This window comes from Pelophylax lessonae (assembly GCF_965119305.1).
Source record: "Pelophylax lessonae genome assembly, chromosome: 2".
Classification (NCBI taxonomy): domain Eukaryota; kingdom Metazoa; phylum Chordata; class Amphibia; order Anura; family Ranidae; genus Pelophylax; species Pelophylax lessonae.
Genome location: NC_138769.1, coordinates 409,488,351 through 409,515,267, shown reverse-complemented (window position 1 = coordinate 409,515,267; position 26,917 = coordinate 409,488,351). Strand labels below are relative to the sequence as shown.

Here is a 26,917-nt window from a genome sequence, read left to right as displayed (position 1 = left end):
GGTCCGATACCAACGAGTCATTATTTTATACGTAGTCTCTTGATATTTACTGAAGAAAGGAAAGACACTGCTCCAGGTGTATAGTGTGTGGTGATTGCCAGGAGATAGGATATCCAGTAGAGTGCTGGCCCCGGCCCGCCTCCGTGGGAACACTTGTAGGAAAAGAATTAGCCGCACATCCAGGGATTCCAATAGGTTTCAAATACCTTTATTTCCAAAAGTTGCAAATGATGACACCAAAGACACCAGCATGAAGTCTCGTAGACGCGTTTCACACATACATCTTGTGCTTAATCATTATCATATTTACTGCATAGAAAAGATTTGTGTGCGAACAAGAGTATGTAATTCTTTTGTTCGTCAGTGAAAGTGGTACCCAGATCTGTCTCCCATTTCTTTAAATATACCGGGTCCTGTTGTGACGCACTGTTAAGGAGGATGAGATAGGCCATAGAGACTTCCTAAGAGGACCCTCTCCAATACATAACTCCTCAAAGGACATCAATTGTCTCCAAAATCTGTGGTGGTCTGGGGGTGATCTGAGAAAATATGTTAACTGTAGCAATTTCCATTGCCCGAGAGCGGTAGAGGTAAATGGGCTATATACGTTAGAGGGACGTGCCCAATTTGTCTGGATGAGAAAGGAAGAAGCTCTGACAATATTCCTGTCTGTTTTGTATGTAAGACCAGGTGCAAAGTCAGAGTGGCCAATGATGGGAGAGGGAAAGCTTGGTTTCGCTATCCTTTTGTAGTATCTAGCAATCTCAGTCATGGTTGCATCTATTAGAGAATGTGGAGGAAATAAGAGTGGGGATCAGCAATCCATGGAAGGCCATCCAAGGGAGACACTATTGATTCTTGTTCCAAAGTGACCTAAAGCTTGTGTGAGGCGTGCCTACACCAGTCAGTCACTCTAGCCATGGGGACCGCTGTGCAGTATGAGGCTCGGCCAGGGAGTCCCTCTCCACTCAGCTTAGTTCTCTGTAAAAGTAAGTAACCAAGTCGGGGAGGCTTGCCGTGCCAAACGTATTTATTAAACGCTGACCTGAGTTTGCGGAAGTATTCCCTCTGTATTTTAACCGGCAAAACCTGTAACAGATATAGCTGTCAGTTTTTACTCTCAGTCACAAGTGTAAACGAGCACTAAATCTGAAAGCATTGAAACCGGTATCCCTATGGGTGGTCTTTTGTCTGCATTCTAAGATAATATTTCAGAGAGATAGTATATCTGTTCATAGATGGCTTCTACCAAGTTCATTGGATAAGAATGGAAACTTCAACATCCAAAATATGGATTTTCTATGGACATTCTGCAGAAGGCTTTTTAGATTTTTGTGTTTCTCAAAGGCCTTGTACAGCCTTTAGTATATGGAAGAGCAATATGTGCAACCAGCTTTTACAAAGTATTTGCAAAGCTTTCAGCAAGTTGTAAGCAAATTTGTTGAAGCTTTAGGACCTATTCAGACCACTGCATTCTAGTGACACTTTAACACAACTGTGTGGTACATTGCGGTAGCGTTTATTGTGAATAGAACCTTAGCCCATTTTTCAGTAGCAGTAAATGCACAGCAGCATATTACAGTGCATATGCTTTGCATCGTTGTGCCATAGAAATAATTGGTTGTGAGTTTTTTAGTCTGTTGCAGTGTGTTGGCAGCCCATTCATACGAATAGGCTGCCTTAATGCCGTGCATATTATCATTCAATGTTACATGCTGCAGCCGACCAGATATGTCTAAATGGGCCCTAGGAAAATTTCAAGTTTGGGGATCTTATACACAGATATTAATCAAAGTGTTGACAGTCTGTAAGGGAGCTGCTAACCGGCTTTCCATACACTTTGAATATTGCTAAAGCTTACTAAAGCCTGACAGACAGCCAGTACTCGCATTATTATCTATTTGAAATGTCCCACTGGAGCTAAATGATTCTTTAAAGGCTGCTTTTAAAAAATGTAGTAACTCATTTTTTGTATACTTCGTACCTGATGATCCTGCCAGTTCCCCCTAATTACATTATCATTCAGACCAGACCAAGTACAGAAGCAGATTTGTGCTGGCATGGTCAGTTTGCATCTATGGAACTACTGCTAGGAGATACCAGCATGCTGCGCTTGCTCTGTAGTCAGTTTTCTTTTGCCACAATTGTAGCCAGGGTATTAAGAAAAGTGTGTGCTTCAATTTGTTCTGCAACAAATGGAAGTGCATATGATGTACTAAAGCCAGAATGAGAATGACTTCCTTCAGGTTTGCATCATTTTAAACAATTCCCTAATGGCAGCTCCCAGAATTCTTGCCTCACAGGTTCTCTTTAAGAAAAAAAGCTTGTTGTTTTAATGTTAGGAACAGTTTTCATTGTAAAATAACTAGTAGATGTGGCACGGTATTTACATACAAAGTTTGAATTTGGCTGTTTAAAAAAAATAAAAATAAAAAAGGCAATTAGGAGAGGGCAGTAACGCCTCTTGGGTTCTTGTGTGCAGGGGCTGCTCTATTGCCATTGCAGATCACATTTCAGAGGAGCAGGAAGGGCTGCTGCTTGTGTGAACCCTAAGGCATTTTTACTTGATTTGTGCTGGTAGCACAAGTTGTCTGCCAAAACAATTATCCAGAAAATCTTGTTTTATTTTTTTTTTTTATACTGCTTTATTTTGGTTCTTGTGGCTAAATTGTGCCCCTAGAACTAAGCCTCACTCCACACTCCATGTCTAGTGAGGGAATGCCCAGTAATGGTGCTCTCATTGTAGATGGTGGTGAGCACTAGGCAGGGACACGGCTTTACCAAAAGCTAAGTCAGTTGAGTCGTGAAGGGAAGCTCTTCTGAATATCAGATAAAACGTAGGCACCCTGTGTAGCCTGCCAGTCATTTAAAATGGCTGATACTGTTGCATTAAACCATGGGTTTATTACTAAAAAAGTTTTTAGGTTTTATTATGTACAGTTTAAAGGTAGGACAGCCTCACCTGAGGGGCAGGAAGTTCTTTTAAAGATACAGAAAACATGCTTTTCCAGTGAAACTAAGGGCTCTTTCACACGGGCGGTCAGATCCGCCTGTCAGTTTTTTAGGCGGATCTGATCCGATGCCCCATTCAGCCCTATGGAGCAGCGGATGTCAGCGGTGACATGTCTGCTGACACCCGCTGCCATCCGCATCCGATCCTGTCCGTGAAATCCGGACGGATGGAAACCCTATTTTCCATCTGTCCTGGGGATCGGATCGGATGAAAGCGGGCAGGCATTCCGCTCTCATCCGATTCCCCATAAAGAGCAGCGGGGGCTGTGACACCTCCCTCTCCGCAAGCGGAGACAGAGCTGTCATCCGCCGGCTCAGCGGGGATCGCGGATTGATCCCCGCTGAGCAGCACGGATCCGCCTAAATGTAGAAGTTCAGTAAAGTTGTCTGCCAGCTGCCCCCCCGCCACATCGTATTCTGCTACCTGAAAAGCTTATTAAGCAAGATAAATGTAGATGCAGTTCTTCCTTACTGAACTACTCTGCTTTGGACTATTGAGAGAGTAAAAATTATATTGATTAACCACTTAACGACCAGCCACGTAGATCTACGTCGGCTGACTTTGAGTGGTTATACCGGGATGATGCCTCTAGCTAGAGGCATCATCCCGGTACCGTTGTTTGAAGCCGACGGTCGGCTTTCCTTCGGTAACGATCGATGTGGCTCGGGAGCCGCTCGATCGTTACCCGGGGGGCGGGAGGGGACGTCCCCCCCCCTCCCGCCGCCTTCCGCGGCTTTGCTCGGGGCTCCCGTCCCACCGGCTGGATGGAGTCCCGATGAATGCCGGAAACGGCATCGATCGGGTCTCCGATGACGTAACCCGGAGGCGGCGTCCATGACGTCACATCCGGGTTACTGTGCTGCAAAAGGCGGCAGATTTGAAAAACGGCTGTATGCAAAAATGCCGTTTTCGGCGTTTTGCATACAGGGAAGTGTAGTGGAGGGGTCTAGGGTCTTTTAGACCCTCGATCTCTCCATAAAGTGTACCTGTCACTACATATTGGTGTCACAAGGGATGTTTACATTGCTTGTGACAGCAATAAAAGTGATCAGATTTTTTTTTTTTTTTAAAAAACCTGTAATAAAGTTAAAAAAAAGAAAAAATAAATAGGAAAAAAAAAAAAATTAGCCGTCCCCGTCACCGTTAGCTCGCGCCCAAAAAAAAACGAAATCGCTGTTCAAACCACACATGTGAGGTATCGCTGCGATCGCCAGAGCGTGGGCAATAATTTAAAAAAAGAGCTACACTCTAACTCAAAACTGGTAACCGTTAAATAAATTTAAAGCGTCGCAGATTGAGATCTTTATTGACCGTAGTTTGTCGCCATCCCACGGGGGGGCGTAATTTTAAACCGTAACATGTTTGGTATCTATTTACTCGGCATGACATCATCTTTCACAATATACAAAAAAGTGGGCTAACTTTACTGTTTAGTATTTTTTTAAATGCAGTGAAATGTGATTTTTCAATTTTTTTCCAAAAAAAACATGGCGTTTTAAAGACCGCTGCGCAAATACCGCGTGACAAAAAATTTTGCAATGACCGACATTTTATTCTCCAGAGTCTTTGCTAAAAAAATATATATAATGTTTGGGGGTTCTAAGTAGTTTTCTAGGAAAAAATACTGGTTTTAACTTGTGAACAAAAAGTGTCCGAAATAGGGCTGGGGGTAAAGTGGTTAAATGCTTGATTTTGTGTGAACAAAGGGGATTTTATGTAAGTACGATTTTTTTCTTTTTGACATGTTATTTATATTTCAGTAAGTGGGAAGAAGAAGATGAAAGGACAGATTACAGGCAGAACCTTCAGTGGTTAGAGGAATGCAAAGATGGAAAGTTCGAAACTTGGTATGAAAAGATTAATCAGGCAGATCCAGATGTTAAAAGAAAGGTGAGAATTTTTGTGGCCTCCTCTGTTTATTCTTTCTCTAGTATTCTCTCCTTCAACTGTATTTGTTTTTCAACAGAATGTACATTATTATACTAAGAATAAATATAAGGCTGCATTCACATGTCAGCTTATAATCGCGGGCAGAACCGCCGCGGTTCCGCCCGCGATTCGGAGATTTATTGCAAATCGCGGGACGCCTAGCGTTGCCCGTTGATTTGCAATAGCCCCCCAAACGCCGAGCGATGTTGCCGCGATTTACGCCCGCCGAATCGCGGCAACATCGCGCAAACAAAATCGCGGGACGCAATACGCTCCAAAAAAGTACAAGAGCTTCTTTGGAGCGTATTGCGTCCCGCGATTTTGTTTGCGCGATGTTGCCGAGATTCGGCGGGCGTAAATCGCGGCAACATCGCTCGGCGTTTGGGGGGCTATTGCAAATCAACGGGCAACGCTAGGCGTCCCGCGATTTGCAATAAATCTCCGAATCGCGGGCGGAACTGAGGCGGTTCTGCCCGCGATTATAAGCTGACATGTGAATGCAGCCTAAATGTTTATATGTTGTGTTAGGATACACTGTTTTTCTATGTTTTCTCTTTCTCCCTCTCTCAAATATATGTGTGTATATAACATACACACACAAATATTAACTAGGTGTACAAACTTTGAGTTTAAAAAGGCAATGACAACTAAATTGATCATGTAGGGGCCACCATGAGTGTGCAAACTAAGATACTGCAAGGACTAATATGGTATCCTTTGGAGGCATTAAATCAAAGGCTCAAGTTGATGTGTTAGTTGTAGAACATAAGATAAATGTACATTAAATAGTGCACCAGTTGGTAGGATGCAAGAGAAAGGTCAGCAGAAAAAGAAGACAAGGGAGGAAAGGAAGGAGGGTTAAAGTGAGGAGGGGAGAGGAGCTTACATCCCCCACAGACTTGGGTCAAGGGCAGCCAGGTAACAAACAGGAACTCAGACTAGTGGGGTCTAGGGAAGACCAAGCATAGGAAAGTCAGGGTTCCCAGATAAAAAATAAAAAAAGGTTTGTTTACTGTAAATTGGGCCTTTTTCCAAACTGTGAAAATACAATGTACTGTAGACAAAACTGTATATAAGTTTTGCTAAAAATCTCAAGGTTGGCTTCACCACAGCTATTTATTGTTGTAATGCCCAATCTACAGGGCCATGTGTGCGCTGTTTTGGTGTGTGTTAAAATAAAATGATCCAGGCTTATAATTTTAGTATAATGCAGTGTAATACAGCAAGCAACAACTCAAAAAAAAAAATCAAGCACTATAATACATTGTAACAACATAGTACACGTGAACAATGTGCATCAGTGCACGTGTGTTGTTATGTGCATCATAACTGACACCTGCTGGTGTGAATAAGCGCCTTAGTGTGTTGGTAGCACAAACACATAAAAAGTACATTACTACACTGTGTGCGGTACACAAATGTACGCTATGGGCTCATTCACATGGATTCTGAGGACTCTACACGATCCAAAATTTCAATGTATTTCTGCACCTGGGAGACATAAGCATTTGCATACAGCCATGGCCAGCAGCTTGTACTTGACATGTATATCCATGACAGTATGACAGACACCGCAACTGTACGCATGTCCAATCAGTTACCTGCACACATTTTGATATGGAGGGCTGTGGTCAGTGGCTTGTTGGGTAATGATCACAGCAGTTAATTACTCAGAAGAGCTGCGGGAACACTGTTTCAAATTATCAGAAGGAAATGGTCGTAAGGTTTTCACAGCTTACCAGCTGCAAATAGTTTGTTTAGACGGAAGCCTTACGCCCATGCTAGTGAAAGATTTAGAGGACGATTGGCTACTATGATGAGAAAGCACAGACAGACATTTGTTTAATTTTTAAAGAATTTTACCACAATTTTAGTTGTTGGTTTGCGTCTGATCTATAAGTAACCCAGATGTCAATGTGCTAAGGATCTTTTTAATATTCTGAACATCCTAAAGTTAGCCAATTTAGGTTATAGTTATAGAAAATGTAAAGCTAGTACATTATATAAAAAATATCTTGCACAGCTATGAAAATAATGCATACTTCACAAACCTTATCACAGTTGTCTTAATTAGGAGTAAGTCACACATATCTTTGCCACATAATGTTCATCTGCCCTAATGAGGCAGCTTTACAGGTGCTTTGAGCCTTCAGCCATTTCCGGCACTGCTATACAGTGTAATATATGAATGTGTTACTAGCAGGGCCTTTTAAAGGGATTGTAAAGGCAGAAGGTTTTTTTTTTTTTATCTTAATGCAGTCTATGCATTAAGATAAGAAACCTTATGTATGCAGCAGCCCCCTAATATTTACCTGAGCCCATCTCTTACGATGTTGCAGGAGTTTCTCAGCTGCCCGGGACTCCCTTCCTTATTGGCTGAGACAGCAGCGTGGCGCATATTGGCTCCCACTGCTGTCAATTAGTCAGCCAATCAGGAGAGAGAGGGGGCTGGGTCACAGCTGCTTGTCTGAATGGATACACGCCACTGTGATTTAGCTCTGGTGCCCCCATAGCAAGCTGCTTGCTGTTGGGTCAATCAACAGGAGGGAGGGGCCAGAAGCACAGAAGAGGGATCCGAGAAGGGGAGGACCTGAGCCACTTTTTGCAAAACCAACTGCACTGAGCAGGTAAGTATAACATGTTTGTTATTTAAAAAAAAAAAAGAGACTTTACAATCACTTTAATGTAACTGTTTTTTTGTTTTTATTACAGATGCATTTGTTTATTGCACGGTACTGTGACCTGTTGAATGTTGAAATCTCTTGTGATGGTTGTGATAAAATTGCACCATGGCATCGCTACCGGTGTTTACAGTGCAATGATATGGATTTGTGTAAAACATGCTTCTTGGGTAAGTCGAAATTGGCAGCAGTGATTTATTTACATTACATGTTGCTCAACAACCCTACAGTAAGGCCCCGTTCACACTGGGGCGACGCTACTTCCCGGGGCGACCTCCGAGGTCGCGGCGCGCTGCTCGCACCGCGACCTCGGAGCGGCCGGCACGGACTTCATTTCATTGAAGTCTATGTAGGTCGCTCCAGGTCGCCCCAAAGAAGCTCCGGACCCTTTTTCTAAGTCGGAGCGACTTGTGTCGCTCCTATTAGAACGGGTCCATAGCTTCTCAATGCAAGGCGACCTGTCAGGCGACCAGGTCGCCTGACAGGTCGCCCCAGTGTGAACGGGGGCCAAGTAAACTGTGCTGGTAAAAAATCAAAAATGTAAAGCTGTTTTAGTTAGAAAGTAAAACCTTTTCTCACTTGTCTTTTTAACATTAAACATCTTTATAGTATCATGAGTGAATGGAAAGCTTACATGAAACTGAAAATGTTTACTAGCATTCTAAATGGCATTTACTGAATTGTGCTGATGTTTCTCTGGGACAGGTTCATAATTGAGCAGCGGCATATAATCTGATTCTAAGGTGGCTCACTGCTGCTCTCTTTAGACCATATGGTCGTTCTGAATATTCACCCCTTCCCTCCACACCTGATCTGTTACATTGTATTTTTACTGGCAACAAAACTAACATGTTTAACATATGTACAGAGCTAAGTAATTTGAGCATTTAAAGAGGAAGTAAACCCTCCTCTGCAACTTGTACCTATAGGTAAGCCTATATTAAGGCTTACCTATAGGTACTGTAAATATCTCCTAAACATGCACCTCTTGTGCCGTTCCTTTAGAGCCCCGTGCCGTTACCGTTGGCTCCTGCGCGCATGCGCGGGAGTGACGTCACCGCGGCTCCCGGCAATCGGATGGTGGGATGCTGCAAACCTGGAAGAAGGGCGCCAGAACATGTTGCCCATGAGACAGGTAAGCGGTCGGCACTGCAGGGCTTCGTTCTTAGGTAAGTATTTCATAATGAGCTAGTATGCAATGCATACTAGCTCATTATGTGTTTTTCTTTCAGGTGTTTGTTTTTTTTTTTTTTTTTTTTTTAAATTCGGAGGTTTACAACCTCTTTAAGAGGCTAACACTACTCCTTTGAGAGGCAAACACAGTAGTTTTTTTCTGTGATAATTACGGGAGCAGCCCGTGCTAGCTTCATTTTAAAAATACTACTTGTTTGGTGGTGTCTGTCCCAGAAAAGTCTGAACCACTGATCTGCATACAGTGCTGGAGAAACTTTTACAGGCATTGCATCTGCATAATAGCTAGACAATTCGCATTTGACAACTAGGTTTCCTTGAAAGCAAGGTTACCCATTCTGTGAATCTTTGTGGTGCTTTTGATCACCATAATGCTTACATCCTAAGAGCAGCAGTAATTTTATTGTGTGTGTGTGTGTGTGTGTGTATATATATATATATATATATATATATATATATATATATGAGAAGCATTGGGGGAGGGGGGAGAATTGAAAGGGGGGGTATAACAGGCAATAGACATAAATTGTAACATATGGTCAACAATTTATGTCTATTGCCTGTTATACCCCCCCTTTCAATTCTCCCCCCTCCCCCAATGCTTCTTTATGACTCAGGGATGGAGACATATAGCCCGAAGGTGGCTGTGCCTCATTTAAAGTCCCAAAACGTTCTTTTATTTGTAATATATATATATACATACATATATATATCTTAACAGTATTATTTGTTCTTTTTACAGGTGGAGTAAAACCTGAAGGCCATGAAGATGAACATGAAATGGTCAACATGGAATATGCATGTGATCATTGTCAAGGACTTATTATTGGGCATAGAATCAACTGCAACTTGTGCAATGACTTTGATCTGTGTTACGGATGTTATGTGGCTATGAGATACCCTGACAGGTGCTTACATATACTTTAGAGTTGTGCTCTTCTATTTAAATGGGATTATATAAGGCTAAGGATACACAAACGAATCATACTTTTTGTGCAGCAAAAATGTTTCATGTGCTCAGCATTTTCCATTGATTGCTGTAAGTTGTTAGACTCATTGTGTAAAGGAACCTATTCATTTAACAATGTTTAAATATTTTAACATTTCACAGACGTCTCTTACGACTTAGGTCCTGTACTGTGAGGATGTTGGCTGAGACGAGCATCCATTTAGGATACAGTGGCAGCTCAAGAGATCACAAGATCTGTTTATTTTTTTCCTTCTAAACTTTGTCCGACTAATTAGCTGTTGTATGGGATACTTGATTTTGATTAAGTATATCTAAAGCCACAACTTTTTTCTTTCTTTTTCATTGAGGGACACAGGATGTTTGTTTTTCTCTTATTTATACCATTTCCTAAAACAACTTTTACCCAGCATCTTGTTTTCCTCTTCCAGCCATTTGCCTAGTCACAGCATCACCATCTATCCCATGGTTACAAATAAAATCAGTGACAAGCAGAGGCTTATTCAGCCTTACATTCACAACTACTCATGGTTGCTCTTCAGTGCACTGGCTCTCTATTGTTCAGACTTGGCCACTGAAGGGGAAATAGATGGGGAGAAGTTTGACTCAAATATAGTTTCCTGTGCTCAGATTCTACAAGCAAACTGTACAGATCTAGTGGCCAGTTGTCTCATGAAGGCTCAAAATGGAAAAGGTAAGCTTTTAAAATATGTGATTCAACCTTTGTTTTTCTTTATTTACTTTGGTTTTCTTGTAGACATCCACTCTAAATTTCTCCTTTTGTTATGTGATCATCATCTTGTCATGCAAAGCATCTTTGAAAGGAATTTTATATTTTTTTCAGTAGTAGAGTCTTTTATCTTTGTAATTTTTTTTCTTTGCAGACAGGGTCCACTGCGCTTACAGTGGATATAGAAAGTCTACACACTCCTGTTAAAATGTCAGGTTTCTGTGATGTAACAAAATGAGACTAAGATCAATCATTTCAGAACTTTTTCCACCTTTAATGTAACTTATAAACTGTACAACTCAGTTGAACAACAAACTGAAATATTTTAGGTAGAGGAAAGTAAAAATAAAAAACTAAAATAATATGGTTGCATAAGTGTGCACACCCTTAAACTAATACTTTGTTGAAGCACCTTTTGATCTTAATACAGCACTTCATGTTTTTAGGTATGAGTCTATTAGTGTGGCACATCTTGACTTGGCAATATTTGCCCACTCTTCTTTGTAAAAGCACTCCAAATCTGTTAGATTGCGAGGGCATCACCTGTGCACAGCCCTCTTCAGATCATCCCACAGATTTTTAATTGGATTCACGTCTGGGTTTTGTCTGGACCATTCCAAAATTTTAATCTTCTTCTGTTGAAAGCATTCCTTTGTTGATTTGGATGTATGCATTGGGTCATTGTCATGAAAAGCCCCAAGCATGATGCTGCCACCACCATGCTTCACTGTGGATATTTTGTTCTTTTGGTGATGTGCAGTGTTGTTTTTGTGCCAAACATATCTTTGGAATTATGGCCAAAAAGATCAACCTTGGTTTCATTAGACCAGAACACATTTTCCCACATGCTTTTGGGGGACTTCCAATGTGTTTTTGCAAAATTTAGCCCGACTTAAATGTTTTTCTTTGAAAGAAAAGGCTTCATCCTTGCCACTCTCCCCCATAACCCAGACATATGAAGAATACAGGAGATTGTTGTCACATGTACCACACAGCCAGTACTTGCCAGATATTCCTGTAGCTCCTTGGTGCCCACCCGGTAAGTAGTGCTGCCCCCTTTCACAGGTGGCCTGCTGGGGACGTGGGCCCCTCCCTGGGTTGGTCGGAGTTCCCGTCCTTCTTCCAGCATGCGGGGTCCCGCTGTGAACCACCCTCCAGTTTCCCACATCTAGCTCCCCCCTCCTTTCCCCTCTAGGGGTGCCCACACGTCTGGCTGTTTGGGGGTTGTGAGCGGGTGATTGGGGGGGGCTGGCTGCTACAATCGTGTTTTCTTAAGAGGGCTCCTGCCGGGCCCCCTTCCTGCCCATTCATCTTCTGGAGGTCCTTCTGGGGATCTGGAGCCATCATTTTGCTGTGGACGGCTGCTGTATCTATCGGCGGCCATGTTTGTGTAGTCCGGCAGCCATTTTCTTGAAGTTTCCTATTGACTACAGCGGCGGCAATGTTTTTGAAGCTGTGATTCGGCGGTAGGCCTCTAGTGTTAACGCCTGCATTTCCTCTTTCTCTCTGATCGCCGAACAGCATGCAGCTGAACGCTCTGCTCTGTACCTGAGTCGGTGGTGGTGAGTCCTTGGGCGGGTAAAAGGCTCTCTCTTGGGCCCAGTCCGCTTTGTCTACTATGACGGGAGTCACTAGTGTCCAAGGTGGATATTGTCCTGCAAAACAGGTCCGGCAAAAAGCGCCCCTGGCCTTCACCTGCATCCTCTGTCTCCTCAGATTCTGAGGTTGATTTGGCCGCCGCGGATGCAAGTCACCCTACTGGGTCTGCTTTCGCGCACCGAGTGCTCTGATAGTGAGAATGATTCCTCTTCCACTACAGTTGTGCACGAAAAAGCGCTATTGAATGCACTGATTGTAGCAGTGCGGGAAACTTTAAAACTGGAGGAGGCAGCTGCATCGGAGGAGCTGGTTCCTTTTGGTACCTGCAAATCCTCTTAAGGCAGCAAAGGTGTTTCCCTTTCCCGCCTATTTTGACAAAATTGTCATGAGTCAGTGGGGTTCACCAAAACGCACTGTCGGGGTACCTAAGCGCTTCGCTAGAAGGTATCCTTTTGAAGAATCCCTGTTAAAAAAGCTGACAGTCCCACCTGTGGGTGAACTCTCAGGTTTCCAGTTAAATAAAGCCACCCTTCTCCTGGTGGAGGACTCTGTCTTTTAAAGACCCATTTGACAAGAGAGCTGAATCTCTGGTCCGGCATCTGTTTACCATGACCGGTTCCATCCTTAGACCAGTGTTTACCATAACTTTGGTCTCCCAGACCTTAATTGAATGGGCAAAGCTTTTGCGCAAAGGATTTTGTGGGAGAACAGTCTTCTAATCTCACAGAGCTATCAGATCAGTTGGTCCAGGGGTTGCAGTTCATCTGTGTTGCCTCTCTGGATGTGGCTCCCTTAGTCTGCTGGGTATCTGTAACAGCGGTGACCCTGAGGCGCATGATTTGGCTTAAACATTGGTCTGCGGACCAGGCTTCCAAGAAGGTCCTGTCTGATCTTCCCTTTTGTAGAAGATCGCCTGTTCGGAGCTTCGATGGATGAAATCATTAAGGGTCCTTTCACACGGCCGCTCCGCTGCTTTAGTCCGCTGCGGGACTTTTTTTCACGGAGCGGATGACATTTGTGTCATCCGCTCCGTGTGCCCGCATATCATCCCATCCATTTGCGGATGATATGCGGACATAATGTAAGTATATGGCATTGCGGATGTCAGCGGATGACAGCGCTGACATCCGATTTTCCTTCCTTTACGTTTTTTACACGGATGAAAAAATAGGGTACTGTTCCATTCGAAAAAACGGAACAGAACTGAAAGGAGGAAAATCGGATGTCAGCGGATGGTATTCCGCTGACATCCGCAATGCCATTCACTTACATTATGTCCGCAAATCATCCGCAAACGGATGGGATGATTTGCGGACACACGGAGCGGCCGTGTGAAAGGACCCTAAGGGTCTTACAGGGGGGGAGAAGAGCACTCTTCTTCCACAGGCTACCAGGAGCAAGGTTTGTCGCAAACGTGGCCCCTTCTTCTTGGTTCACAAGCGACCCTTTTGTTCATTAGGGTTTCAGGACAAAGAATGGAAATCCCCTCAAACCCCTCTCAGGAAGTTCCAAGAGGGCCTGGTCTGGTAAGCCAAGAGCGGGTGCCTTTAGGCCTGCAGACAAGCCCCTTTTTGCCTGAAGGGGCACCCTCACCAGTATCTGGGGTTGGGGGGTGTCTTTGCTTTTTTCCAGAACTTTGGACCTCCTTGATTCAAGACTGGTGGGTCCACGAGCTGATCCGGTCTGGTTACAAGATCGAGTTTCGGTCTTTGCCTCCGGCAAGGTTCTTCTCTTCCCACCTGTTTTTGTCCCCGGCGTTTTTGTCCGCCGGCGAGGTCTCCTCGAGGCGGTCCAAGTTTTACTTCTACAAGGGATCTTTGTATCGGGTTCCCGATTATAAAGTTTTCAGGGGTTTTACTCAAACCTGTTTTCTGTTTCCAGGAAGAAAGGAAAAGTAGTACAATCCTAGATCTCAAGACCTTGAACGGCTTTGTGCGGGTACAAAAAATCCAGATGGAGTCCATTCGCACGGTAGTGGCATCCCTTCATCAAAGGGCTCTCCTGGCCTCTATAGATATCAAGGATGCTTACCTTCATATCCCAATATATGTCAGACATCAGCGTTTTCTTTGCTTTACCGTGGGTGAGGAGCATTATCAATTCGTGGCATTACCCTTTGGTCTAGCCTCAGCTCCTCGGGTATTCTCAAAAGTGTTGGCCCCCGGTGTTAGCATTGTTGCGTCAGCGGGGGATTGTGGTACTGGGATCCTGGATGATGTCCTTCTGCGAGCAGAGTCTCCTGCCTTGAAGGACAACCTGGACATCACTGAGAACCCTTCAAGAGTTCGGATGGAAACTGAATTTCCAAAAATCTGCTCTGGTTCCATCCACCAAGCTGGGCTACCTGGGCCGGACATTGGATGCCCGGGTGTTTCTTCCGGGGAAAAAACTCCAGAAGTTGCAGGATGTGATTTGGCTCCTGTTGTCCAACGGGAGGTCATCTCTCAGGACTTGTATGCGAGTGCTGGGCCTGATGGTCTCCACCTTCAAGGCGGTTCCGTTTGCACAGTTCCATAGGAGACCTCTGCAAAGGGAGATTCTTGTCAAGTCGGACTAGAATCCACAGTCTCTAGACAATGTGTTCCTGTTGAGCCGGGGTATGAGAGGGTCCCTGATTTGGTGGCTTTGCTCTCCGGCTCTTCGACAGGGAAAATCCTTTCTTCCCCTGTACTGGACGGTGGTCACCACGGATGCCAGCCTGTGCGGGTAGGGAGGCGTCTTGGGCACAGATTGTGCTCATGGTGTTTGGACTCTGGAGTCGTCCAGACTGCCGATTAATAGCCTAGAACTTCGGGCGATCAGGGTTTGCCTGGCCCATTGGACAGATTGTCTGCAGGGGGGCCTGGTCAGGATTCAAGCGGACAATGCCACGGCCGTGGCATATGCCAATCACCAAGGGGGTTCAAAAAGTTTCCTAGCTGCCCTGGAAGTTGCCGGGGTTCTAAAGTGGTGGAATGCTTTGTTCCAGCCCTCTCTGATGTTCATATTCCAGGGGTGGAAAATTTGCAGGCGGACTACCTCAGTCGGCAGGCATTGGATTAGAGAAAATGGTCTCTCACCTGGAGGTGTTTTTATCAACTGTGTCTCCGGTGGGGAACTCCCGAAGTGGACCTGTTAACTTCTCGTCTCAACAGGAAGATACAGAGGTTTGTAGAAAAGTCTCGGCATCCTCTGGCCAATGCCACAGACGCTCTGGTGGTCTCTTGGGACCAGTATCGTCTGATATACGCCTTTCCCCCTCTAGAACTTCAGTCAAGACTTCTGCAAAGAATTAAAGCTGAAGGGATTTCGATCATCCCAGTGGCCCCAGACTGGCCTCTCTGGTGTTGGTACTCAGATCTGGTACGGCTGGTTGCCGGCGTCCCTTTAAGACTCTTTCTCAGAGAAGATTTTCTGGGCCAAGGGCCGATCTTCCATCCTGCTTTACAGTCGCTGGCTTTAACAGCATGGCTATTGAAAGCCAGGTGCTGAGGAATAGAGGGGTGTCTGAATTGGTGATTCCCACGCTGTTAAAAACTAGGAAATCCACTTCCAGGGAGATTTTCCATCGCATCTGGAAGGCGTACATTGCATTGTGTGAGGCTTTGGGGGGGGGGGGGTCTCCCCCATTCCCTTTCGGTCTCCCCCATTCCCTTTCGGTAGCTAGAATTTTGGAGTTCGCCCACCAAGGAGTAGATCAACGCTTGGCCTTGGGAACCATCAAGGGCCATGTTTCAGCCTTGGCAACTTTCTTTCAACGCCCTTTGGCTACGCACTCCTTGATTAAACTTTTATTCAGGTGGCCCACCACTTTGCTTCCCCAGTGAGGTCTCCGTTGCCTTCGTGAGACCTCAGCTTGGTGCTGTCGGTTCTTCAAGAACCGCCTTTTGAAACCACTTGTGAGATTCCTCTGCTCACTTTGACAGAGAAGGTAGCCTTCTTGGTGTCTATTACTTCTGCACACAAGGTGTCGGAGTTGGCTGCGTTGTCTTGTTGTTCACCTTATCTGGTGGTCCACAGAGACAAAGTGGTACTTCGTCCCTCTCAGTCGTTCCTTCCTAAGGTTCTTTCTGGTTTCCATTTATTTGTATTAAATGGACATTGTATTGCCTTCCTTGTCTCCTAAGCCTAAACACCCTAAGGAGATTGCCTTACATTCTTTGGATGTGGTTCGGGCAATCGGGGGTATCTGGCGGTGACTGAGTCGTTTAGGAAATTGGACTCACTATTTTTCCTTAGGGATAAACCTCGTAAGGGGCTTGCTGTGTCTTCTGCGACTATTTCCAGATGGATCAGGCAGACGGTGCGCAGGCCTATTCCATTAAGGGTCAGGATCCTCCTTTCCTTGTTAAGGCACATTCTACAAGGGCACTTAGTACCTCTTGGGCTTTTCGTCCTCAGGCGTCCGTGGTTCAGATTTGCAAGTGCCTCCTGGGCCTTCCGTCAGGCGTCAGTGATGCAGGTTTGCAAGGTGGCCACCCGGTCATCTGTGCACACTTTCACAAAATTTTACAAAGTGGATGTGTTGGCATCTGCGGACGCTGCCTTTGGCCGCAAGGTTTTGCAGGCTGCTGTTTGAGAGGAATAGTCCTCTTTGAGGGTGTAATTTTTCAGGTGAGCTCCAGTTTTTCTTGGTTGAGCTCTTGTTACCCAGTTGGCTAGGTTTAGCCTTTTTGGGAATGTTTTCTGCCGTGTTTTTTCCTACCCCTCATGTTTGACATTGCTTTGGGACATCCCAATGGTCAAGATCATCTGGAGCTGTGTCTGGCAATGAACAAAAGAGAAATTTGGATATTTGTCTAACCATAAAAACCTTTTCTCTAAATTTCATTGACAGACACAGAACCCACCCCTCTATTGAGTTGGGTTATAGTTCTTTTTACACTGCTTGCAACAAAACTGCCTATAGCAGGAAGTGGGAGTATAACCCCTGGGACTACCCCATAGGCGTGTTAACGTTTTTTCCTGCCTAGTGCCCTACTCCTGTAGGGGGCAGCATAACTCAGTGGTCAAGAAGATTCTGGAGCTGTGTCAATAAACATCAGAGAAAAGGATTTTATGGTAAGACAAAAATCCAATTTTATACTCTCCATTAAATCTTTTTCTCAAAGTTCATGAGGGACACGGCTTCCTCTGTTCATATGCAATTGTTCACTTGTTTGGACTGCTTGCTACAACTGAGCAGTTGTGAGGTGGGAGAGGTAATAGTTTCAAGGATCTGGACTTTCATATACTGTGAGCCTATTGATTATGTGGTAGTATAAGACCTAGGTTACTTAATAAGCTGTGTTCTTCAGTGGAGCCTGAGAAAAGTCTTGAATGTGAGTTCAAAAATCCTATTTTATTATTTTTTTTTTTTCTTTCCATCTGTTTTTATAGGTGTCAAAGTGTCTTCCTTACTGTCCTTGTTGACTAGCAATGATCCCAGTCCTAAAAGTGGAACTTGCGCAGTTACTTCTTCTAACAGTAATATTGCTGAGACTATTAAGGATACTTCTTTAAAAAAGGAAGCTGGTGTTGTCATCGTAAAACCTACTGGATCAGAAAAGGTATTAATTTTACTTCATGGTCAGAATAGAATACATTCTGAAGGTTATCGTGAAACTATTGTATCTTTTAAGCTTATAGCATTGCAGCATGATGTTCACTTTCACGTGTGTTTCTGTGTAAAAGTATGTAAGTGTGTGTGTATGTGTGTGTATGTATGTATATATATATATATATATATATATATATATATATATATATATATATATATATATATATATAAAACACACTCTATATATGTATTTTTAGTCTTCATCATATAGAACGGGACACAGGCTTTGGCTATGCATAGTTTTTCTTTTCCTACAAACCACACAAAATCTTTCCAAGGACAGTCAGATTTACAAACTGCCCTGAACCATCTCTTGTTCTAGGAGAGGGCTTATTCTGGTCCTTCTACGGGACAGGTTCAAAGGATTCTATTCAAACCTGTTTACAAAATCCATAAGTGGCATTTGTCCTACCCTGGACCTAAAATCCTAAAAGGACCCCGTTGCAAGATTACTGGATACTTAGATGACCTTATGAGGGATTCATCTCTTCATAACTGTTTCCAATTGTCAAATTGTCCAAAGTACTATCCAGATTCTTCAGGTTTTTTATTTGGTTAATCGACTTACAAAAGTCTGTCCCCCAGCCTTTCTGGAGTATCTTAGCCTCATACTAGACACAGTTAGGAAAATGTGTCCTTCTGCAAAATAAGCTTTCTCTAAGGTCTCATGCTCATGACAGTCCTACCACTCATGGTTGCCTCATTCATAGTTCTGCTCATCCCTTCCCAGTTCAACTCATCCCTTCCCAGTTCAACTCAAGGCCCCTTTAACACAACATTCTGTTGACCTGGAGCAAACACCCTCCATCTCTCTTCCCTATGCTTCTGTCCAGCAAAGCAAGGAAGTTGATCGCTTGGTGGATTATCCCATCTTCCTGGAAGGTAATAACAGATGCCAGCTTTACATGTTGAGGAGTGTCACAGGTCAGGGAACCTGGTCACCCAGGGAAGCCATTCTCCCCATCAATATCTTGGAGCTCAGAGCAATGGCTCTGCACCACTGGGGTCCCCTTTCTCTGAGGACAATTAGGATGCAATTAGATAGTGCCACAGCAGTGGCCTATATCAATGAATAGGGTGGAACCAGGAGTCAGACAGCCTTAAAGGAAGTACCTCTGATTTATCTCCTGGATGGAAGAGCACCTCCCAGAAATCTCTACTGTTCATATTCTGTAAGTGGTCAGTTAGAAGGCAGGTTTCCTCATTCGTCATCGCCTGGACCAAGGGGAATGATCACTCCATCCTGACTTATTTAACTTCCAATGCTAGAAATAAGGGACCCCAAATGTAGGCATCCTGGCCTCCAGGTTAAAAAGAATTACTCCTTTTTGTGGGCAGAACCAATGTTCATCTAGCGTTAGCATCCAATGCTAATGCTAGATGAACCAACCCCCCCCCCGCTGCAGATGCTTTATCAACAATTCTTCAAGATAAAGGAAGACAAGATATTGGCAATACTCATTGCACCAAACTGAGAAATGGTGATTAATTTGGTATACATACTCAAACTTCTCGAAAGTAAAACCAAATGAACCTGACTTCCTGTTCCAAGATTCCCCTTATACCATCCTGCTTGCAATCTAACATGATTATTGAAGCCCAGGTCTTAAAGGACAAGAGTTTATCGGACTTTGTCATTCCCACATCACTCAGGGGCCAGAAAAGTCACTTTGAGGAAAATCTAGCACAATACTTGAAGATCTTTTATCACTTGGTGTGAGCAACAAGCATTTCTACAGCCTACTCTGTACCTCATATTCTGACTTTTCTGCAGTGGGAACAAAACTTGGCTCTAAGTAGTCTTAAGGGACAGGTTTCAGTTTGTCCATTCTATTCCACAAACCTTTTTGCTTCCTTTTCTCGTGTTAAAAAAAATAAAATCAAGTTGTTTAATGGATCAGGCTCCCATTACAGCACCCTTAAACCAGTCTTCACTGCCCTGCAGAAACCACCCTTTGGACCCATTAGGGAACTACCCTGGGTGATATCCCCTGCAAAGAAGGCTTGTTGACGGATATTGTCGGTCAGACGTGTTTCAGTTAGTGGCCCTTTGTTTGTAAGGAACCCTTTTTAAAATATAACAAGGACAAAGTAGTCTTATGTTTAAAACCATCCATTCTCCCTAATGAAGACATTGTCCTATCTATCTTGCCCTGCTCCCAAGCATTCCAAGGACATTTTTCAATGTTTGCACGCAGTTAGGGCTGTAAGTCTATATGAAAGATACAGCCTCTATATAAAAAACAGACTCTCTTGGTCCTGCTAACAGGGTCTTGAAAAGGGTCTTTGTAAGGCCTCCACCTTTCACACATTGTCCAAGTTCTACCAGGTGGATGTCCAGGCCTCTCGGTGCAGCTTTTAGCCTTAATATTCCTTCAGCAGCACTTTGAGTTCTGTCTTTGATCTTTTTCTTTTGGGACCATTGGCATTATTCTGTTTTGTCTTGTTGTTGCCCACCCTACTGATTTATCATGGATGTCCCAAGGTCTAGGAATATTTAGCCTCTGTTCTGTACTTTACAGTTAAGGTAAAACAAATTTACATTTTCCTTTATCGTCCATTGACAGACGCAGCTCTCATACTTCTTAGCCATTAGGTTATGCTGCCCCTGCTGGAGTAGTACTAGGCAGGGAAAAATCAATTCACCACGCCCACGGGGCTGTCCCTATAGGGATAACCCCACACACCCTGCTCCAGCAAAACAGTTTGTTTCTGCCTAGTGAAGGAGTAGGACATAGGTTTCCTGCTGGGACTTCGGCCTCAGTTTTTTTTTATTCTTTTCATATCGGTGGGCGATCAATTTAAATAAATCTGCTCTTGACGCCTACCGTACGGGTGACTTATCTGGGGCTGATTCTAGCCTCCGCCTTGGTGAAGGTCTTTCCACTGGAAAAACTTCAGAAATTGCAGGGGGCGATCAGGTTGCTGTTGGAAACTGATCGGTCCTCCCCACGGACTGGCATGAGAGCCCTGGGTCTGATGGTGTCGACCTTCAAGGTGGTCCCATTTGCTCAGTCTCACTTGAGGCCTCTGCAAAAGATTCTGGCAAAATGGAACAGGGATCCACAGTCGTTGGACCAGAAGCTACTTTTGAGCCATCTTACGAAGCCGGCTCTATCCTGGTGGATCCAGTCGCCAGCTTTGTGTCAGGGCAAGTCCTTCCTGCTGCTATTCTGGACGGTGGTCACCACGGATGCCAGCCTGTCAGGCTGGGGTGGAGTGCTAGGGAAGCTCTGTGCCCAGGGGACTTGGTCGACATTGGAAATCGTACATTTCATGGTGTGAATCGCTGCAGCTGCACCATCTCTTGTTCTCTATAGCTAGGGTTTTGGCCTTTTTACATAAAGGGGTTGAGCAGCGGTTGGCTTTGGGCACTATCAAAGGCCAGGTGTCAGCCTTGGCCATTTACTTTCAACGTCCATTGGCTACTAATGCCCTGATTCGCACTTTTATTCAGGGGGTACGCCATCTGGCTCCCCCGTGGAGATCCCCGTTTGATCTCAATCTGGTTCTGTCTGTTCTTCAAAAGCCTCCTTTTGAGAACATTAGGGAGATTTCTCTGCTTGCTTTATCGAAGAAGGTTGCCTTTCTAGTGGCAATTACTTCTGCCCGCAGAGTGTCTGAGTTAGTGGCTTTGTCCTGTCAGCCTTATTTGGTGGTTCACAGAGATAAAGTGGTTCTCCGACCTGATCCGTCTTTTCTTCCTAAGGTGGTGTCGGCATTTTCATCTCAATGAAGACATTGTGTTGCCTTCCCTATGTCCTAAGCCTAAGCATCCCAGGGAGTTTGCCTTGCACTCTCTGGATGTGGTTCAGGCGATAAGGGTTTATCTGACGGTAACAGAGTCTTTCAGAAAATCAGACTCTCTCTTTGTCCTTACCAAAGGACCTCGGAAAGGTTTGGCTGTGTCTGCTGCCACCATTTCCAGATGGATCAGGCAGACAGTTGTTCAGGCTTATTCACTGAAGGGTCAGCTCCCTCCTTTCCCTGTGAAGGCGCATTCTACTAGAGCGCTGAGTGCCTCTTGGGCTTTTTGTCATCAGGCCTCAGTAGTGCAAGTTTGTAAAGAAGCGACTTGGTCGCCTGTGCACACTTTTACAAAATTCTACAAGGCGGATTTGTTGGCATCTTTGGATGCTTCCTTTGGCCGCAAGGTTTTGTAGGCTGCTATTTCATAAGAGAATCATTTATTTCTCTTTAGGGTTTTTTTTTTTCTCTCATGGGTGAGCTCCTGTTCCTGCTTAAGCTCCTTGTTACCTAGTTGCCTAAGTTTAGCCTTTGGAGTTTACGTTTACTATCTGGTTGCATTCTCCCCACCCCTCATGCCTACACTGCTTTGGGACGTCCCAATGGCTAAGAAGAACGAGAGCTTAGTCTGTCAATGGACGATAGAGAAAACTGGATTTTTGTAAGAACTTACCGTAAAATCCTTTTCTCTGTCGCTCATTGACAGTCCTCTTTGATTCATATCAATTGGGTTATACTGCCCTCTACAGGAGTAGGACACTAGGCAGAAAAAAACGTTCTGGCTCCACCTTAGGGGCAGTCCCAGAGGGTATATCCTCTCTCTCTCTGCTACAGGATGTTAGTTTTTTTCTGTCTAGTCAGGAGTAAGGACCTAAGTTCCTTGCTGGGATCTTTTGTCCTGGCAAGATTTTTTTAGAAATTTTTTTTCCTTTTTTAGGTAGTTGTTTTCTCCAGTTTTCCTGTGAGATCTTCAAGCAAATCACGCTGGATCTGGGCGACGGGCTGGATGTTGAGATCCAGTGGTCACCCCAGCCGGCCTACGAGTGCGCGCAGGCCATAGCTCCGTGCTGGGTCGGCCGCGACACATTCAAGTAAGTATGCTGGAGCCGGGTGACGGGCTGGATGTTGAGATCCAGTGGTCACCCCGGTTCAGCCTACGAGCGCGTGCAGGCCTTAGCTCCGCGCTGGGTCGGCCGCGACATAGTCCCACTGGACGGGGACTGACCCTGCGAGTTAAACGTCTCGCTTGGACGCCAAGAACCAGCAGAGTCACGGCGTCCGGATTGGTCGACAGCCCCCCACCTCGGTGGAGAGGGGTTCTGTTAAAAGGAGGGTGCCCATCAGTTCCGGTATGGTGAGTAAATGTTCCCCCTTCCCCCCTGTGGGGTTTATTGGGATACGGGCCCCTCTGTGTGTGGTCGGACCCTTTTTTGCATTAAGGTTCCCCCTTTAGCCTATGACATGTGCACATATCTCTCTGTGATAGTGTGATTTGATTGGGAGCTGATGCTCCAGCAGGCTTGGTTTGGGAGCGGACACTCCAGCAAACTTGGTTTGGGAGCTGACACTCCAGCAAGCTTGGTTTGGGAGCTGACACTCCAGCAGCCTTGGTTTCTCCAGCAGACTTGGTCTCCAAGGAAGCCTGGTTTAGATTGACTATATTGAAATATAAGATGCTGGCAATTAGATAGGAGGCAAAGCACCTACCTTATACTAAGGATACAGAGGCGCCATACTCCCGCAGGCCGCACTTACAGGCTGCAGCCAGCCGCTCATAGCCGTTCGCCGGCTGTGGCAATCTTCTGGAGGAACCACACTAGATCGGCAGTCCGCCGCCATTTTGCTGTAGACCGCACGCTGCATTGTCTACAGAGGCCGCCCGCAGGTCACGCAGGCCGCCATCTTGCCGTAGCCTGGTGTCTCCTGCATGGGGGCGGCCATGTTTGATGTGCCCAGCCTACCTCGAGGAGTAGCTGGGAGCGCCGGAAGGCGTGCAAAGGGGGGCGGAGCCACTTCCTTTTACCTGGGAAAGCTAGTACATGGCTTCCCAGTCTGTATAGGACAACGCTGACAGCAGTTTGATAGGAACTTCTCTGCATCAGGTGGTGAGCCCTTGGGGTCTCTCTCTCTCTGTGGAGGTCCAAGAAGCAGGTACGCTGAGGGGTGCTATTGCGCTGGGGGATTACAGATTAAAAAAAAAAAAAAAGAAAAAAATATATTTTTATTTTTCAGATTTTTTACTGGCAAAGTGTCCTGGATTAACATGGACCCTGCCACGCATGTATCTCCACCTGATCCCCTCGAGGTGGCTGCAGGACCCTCCAGTTCCCCACTTACTATTGATGCATTATCAGCGGTTTTGGAGTCTTTTGTATCCCGGGTGGAAGTGGCCTGTCAGGGACGGGGGGCAAGGAAGCGACCCCCCGCCTACCCCTATTTCATCTGAAACTTCAGATTCAGAGTCTGAGCCTGTCACTGCATGTGCAGGGCCCTCATCTGGGGCTTGTGTCTCGGGTACTGTCTCTTCAGACAGTGAGGAGGATGTTTCGGCATCTACCATAGCCAGAGAGGAAGCGTTGGTGAACGCACTAATTGTATCTGTCCGAGAAACCTTAGGACTGCAGGTTACACCGTCGGAAGTAGCTGAGACTGAGATCCCTTTTGGTACTAATAAACGGACCAAAATGGCGAAAGTATTTCCCTTGCCCAAATGTTTTGGTAATGTAATTAAGGAAGAATGGGGTCATCCTAAACGAACCCCTGCTATTTCCAAACGCATTATTAGGCGTTATCCGTTCGAGGAATCTCTCCTCAAAAAATGGACAGTACCACCTGGGGTGGATTCTCAAATTTCCAGATTGAACAAAGCTACGGTTATCCCATTGGAGGATGCTCCGTCCTTCAAGGATCCAGTGGATCGTAAGGTAGAAGCTGTGTCTCGCGCCATCTTTTCCCTGATTGGGTCAGCTTTCAGACCAGTAATTGCTATTGGTCTGGTTTCACAAACTGTGACAGAATGGACCAAGTGGTTACGCCGGGACTTAGAGGGGAGAGACATCCCCCAGGCGGTATCAGATCTGCTGGAACAGATGATACAAGGGCTTCAGTTTGTCTGCGACGCTGCTCTAGACGCCACTCCATTATTGGGGCGAGCTTCAATTTCAGCAGTGGTCCTCAGGCGTACACTGTGGCTAAAGTGTTGGTCAGCGGACCAAGGTTCCAAGAAAGCTTTGGCTAATCTCCCCTTTCAGGGCCAACTTAGATGAGATTATCAAGGATCTCACTGGAGGCAAGAGCACTTTTTTGCCACAAAATACTAAGGGTAAAGGACCTCGTCAGAGACGGGGGCCTTCCTTTTCCGCTCATAAGAAATTTTTTCACCCCATGGGCGACAAAGCAAAGCCCTCCAAAACTCCTTCAGGAGGTTTCAAGGGGCGCTGGTCGGGCAAACAAAAGTCCGGCTTTTCCAGACCTGAAGATAAGACTACTAAATCCTGAAGGTGCGCCCCCACCCATACCTGGGGTGGGGGGACATCTTCGCCGGTTTCCGGATCCATGGCTTTCCAGAATCCCGGACAAATGGGTTCGCGAAGTCATACGGTCAGGTTACAAGATCGAGTTTCAATCACTCCCATCGATTCTTCCCTTCCAATATCCGACTATCCCGGGATCGCCTAGAGGCTTTGCGGGGGGCGGTCACGGATTTAATGCAACAAGGAGTGGTAGTCCACGTTCCTTGGACAGAGCGTTTTCAAGGGTTTTATTCAAACCTATTCACAATACCCAGGAAAGAGGGCAAGGTGCGTCCAATTCTGGACTTAAGAGCACTCAATCTTTTTGTCAAGATACAAAAATTCAAGATGGAGTCTATTCGCACAGTAGCGGCCTCCCTGCATCAGGGGGATTTTTTAGCGTCCATAGACATCAAGGATGCCTATCTTCACATTCCTATTTACGCAGGACATCAGCGTTTCCTGCGTTTCTCCGTAGAGGAGAACCATTATCAGTTTGTGGCGTTACCCTTTGGTCTCGCCTCGGCTCCCCGGGTCTTCACAAAGGTGTTGGCCCCAGTGTTGGCTCTGTTGCGACAACAGGGCATATCGATTCTAGGTTACCTAGACGATCTTCTACTCCGTGCGGAGTCTCCACAGACTCTGTTTCTAAACTTAGAGATCACCAGGATCTCTTTGCAAGAGTTCGGGTGGCTGGTGAACCTGCAGAAGTCTTCTCTGGTTCCCACCAGGAGGTTGGAATATCTGGGTCTAATTTTAGACACATCCAGGGCAAGAGTATTTCTTCCGGTGGGGAAACTCCGGAAGATTCAATCGACAATTCAGTTGTTACTATCCGACAACTGGCCTTCTCTTCGGACTTGCATGAGGGTCCTGGGTTTGATGGTGGCTTCCTTCGAAGCAGTACCATTTGCCCAGTCCCATACCCGAATCCTTCAAGGAGAGATTCTTCTCAAGTGGAACCGGAGTACAGACTCCCTGGACAATCGGATCCGATTGAGCGAGCGGACCAGGGAGTCTCTGGTCTGGTGGCTTCGGTCCCCGATGCTCAGCCAGGGGAAGTAATTTCTCCCAATATACTGGACGATTGTCACCACGGATGCCAGTCTATCCGGGTGGGGAGGAATTCTGGGCCAATTATCTGCCCAGGGGCTTTGGTCCCTGGAAGAGTCCAGGTAACCGATAAATGTATTGGAACTGAGAGCGATCAGACTTTGCCTGATTCACTGGACCGAGCAGCTCCAGGGCAGCCCGGTTCGGATCCAGTCGGACAATGCCACAGCAGTGGCTTATGTCAATCATCAAGGGGGCACCAAGAGTGTCCTGGCGGCCATAGAAGTGGCCAGCATTTTTCGTTGGGCGGAACGGTTTGTTCCAGCTCTCTCCGCGGTGTACATTCCGGGGTTGGAAAATTGGCAGGCAGATTATCTCAGCCGTCAGATTCTGGATCAAGGGGAATGGTCTCTTCATCCAGAAGTTTTCCACCAACTGTGCCTTCGTTGGGGCACCCCGGATGTGGATCTGTTGGCATCCCGGCTCAACAGGAAGGTGCGAAGGTTTGTAGCTCGATCCCACGATCCGCTAGCAGATGCCGCAGACGCGCTGGTCGCCCCGTGGGGGCAGTATCAGCTACTGTATGCCTTCCCTCCTCTCAGGTTGCTGCCGAAGCTTCTTCGCAGGATAGAGGTGGAGGGAATTCCAGTTATCCTGGTAGCTCCGGACTGGCCTCGTCGAGCCTGGTATGCCGACTTGGTCAGGCTGGTAGCGGATGTCCCATGGCGACTTCCTCTCAAGGAAGACCTGCTGTCTCAGGGACCGATCTTCCATCCTGCTTTACAATCGCTGGCTTTAACGGCCTGGCTATTGAGACACAGGTGCTGAAGGACAAGGGGTTGTCAACTTCAGTTATTCCTACTCTAATTAAAGCTAGGAAAGCAACTTCCAGAAAGATTTATCATCGCACATGGAAG

General features: G+C 45.7%; 1 protein-coding gene across 1 annotated transcript in view; it reads left to right on the top strand.

Annotated features, from left to right (window-relative positions):
• The window catches only part of ZZEF1 (zinc finger ZZ-type and EF-hand domain containing 1), a 499,621-nt gene that overhangs the window by 331,293 nt on the left and 141,411 nt on the right, over positions 1 to 26,917 (top strand). The window contains exons 34-38 of the mRNA XM_082244777.1: positions 4,774 to 4,903; positions 7,655 to 7,793; positions 9,557 to 9,722; positions 10,213 to 10,475; positions 17,469 to 17,638. Of these exons, the coding sequence (XP_082100903.1) occupies positions 4,774 to 4,903; positions 7,655 to 7,793; positions 9,557 to 9,722; positions 10,213 to 10,475; positions 17,469 to 17,638 (868 nt within the window). The remainder of the gene's footprint in view (positions 1 to 4,773; positions 4,904 to 7,654; positions 7,794 to 9,556; positions 9,723 to 10,212; positions 10,476 to 17,468; positions 17,639 to 26,917) is intronic.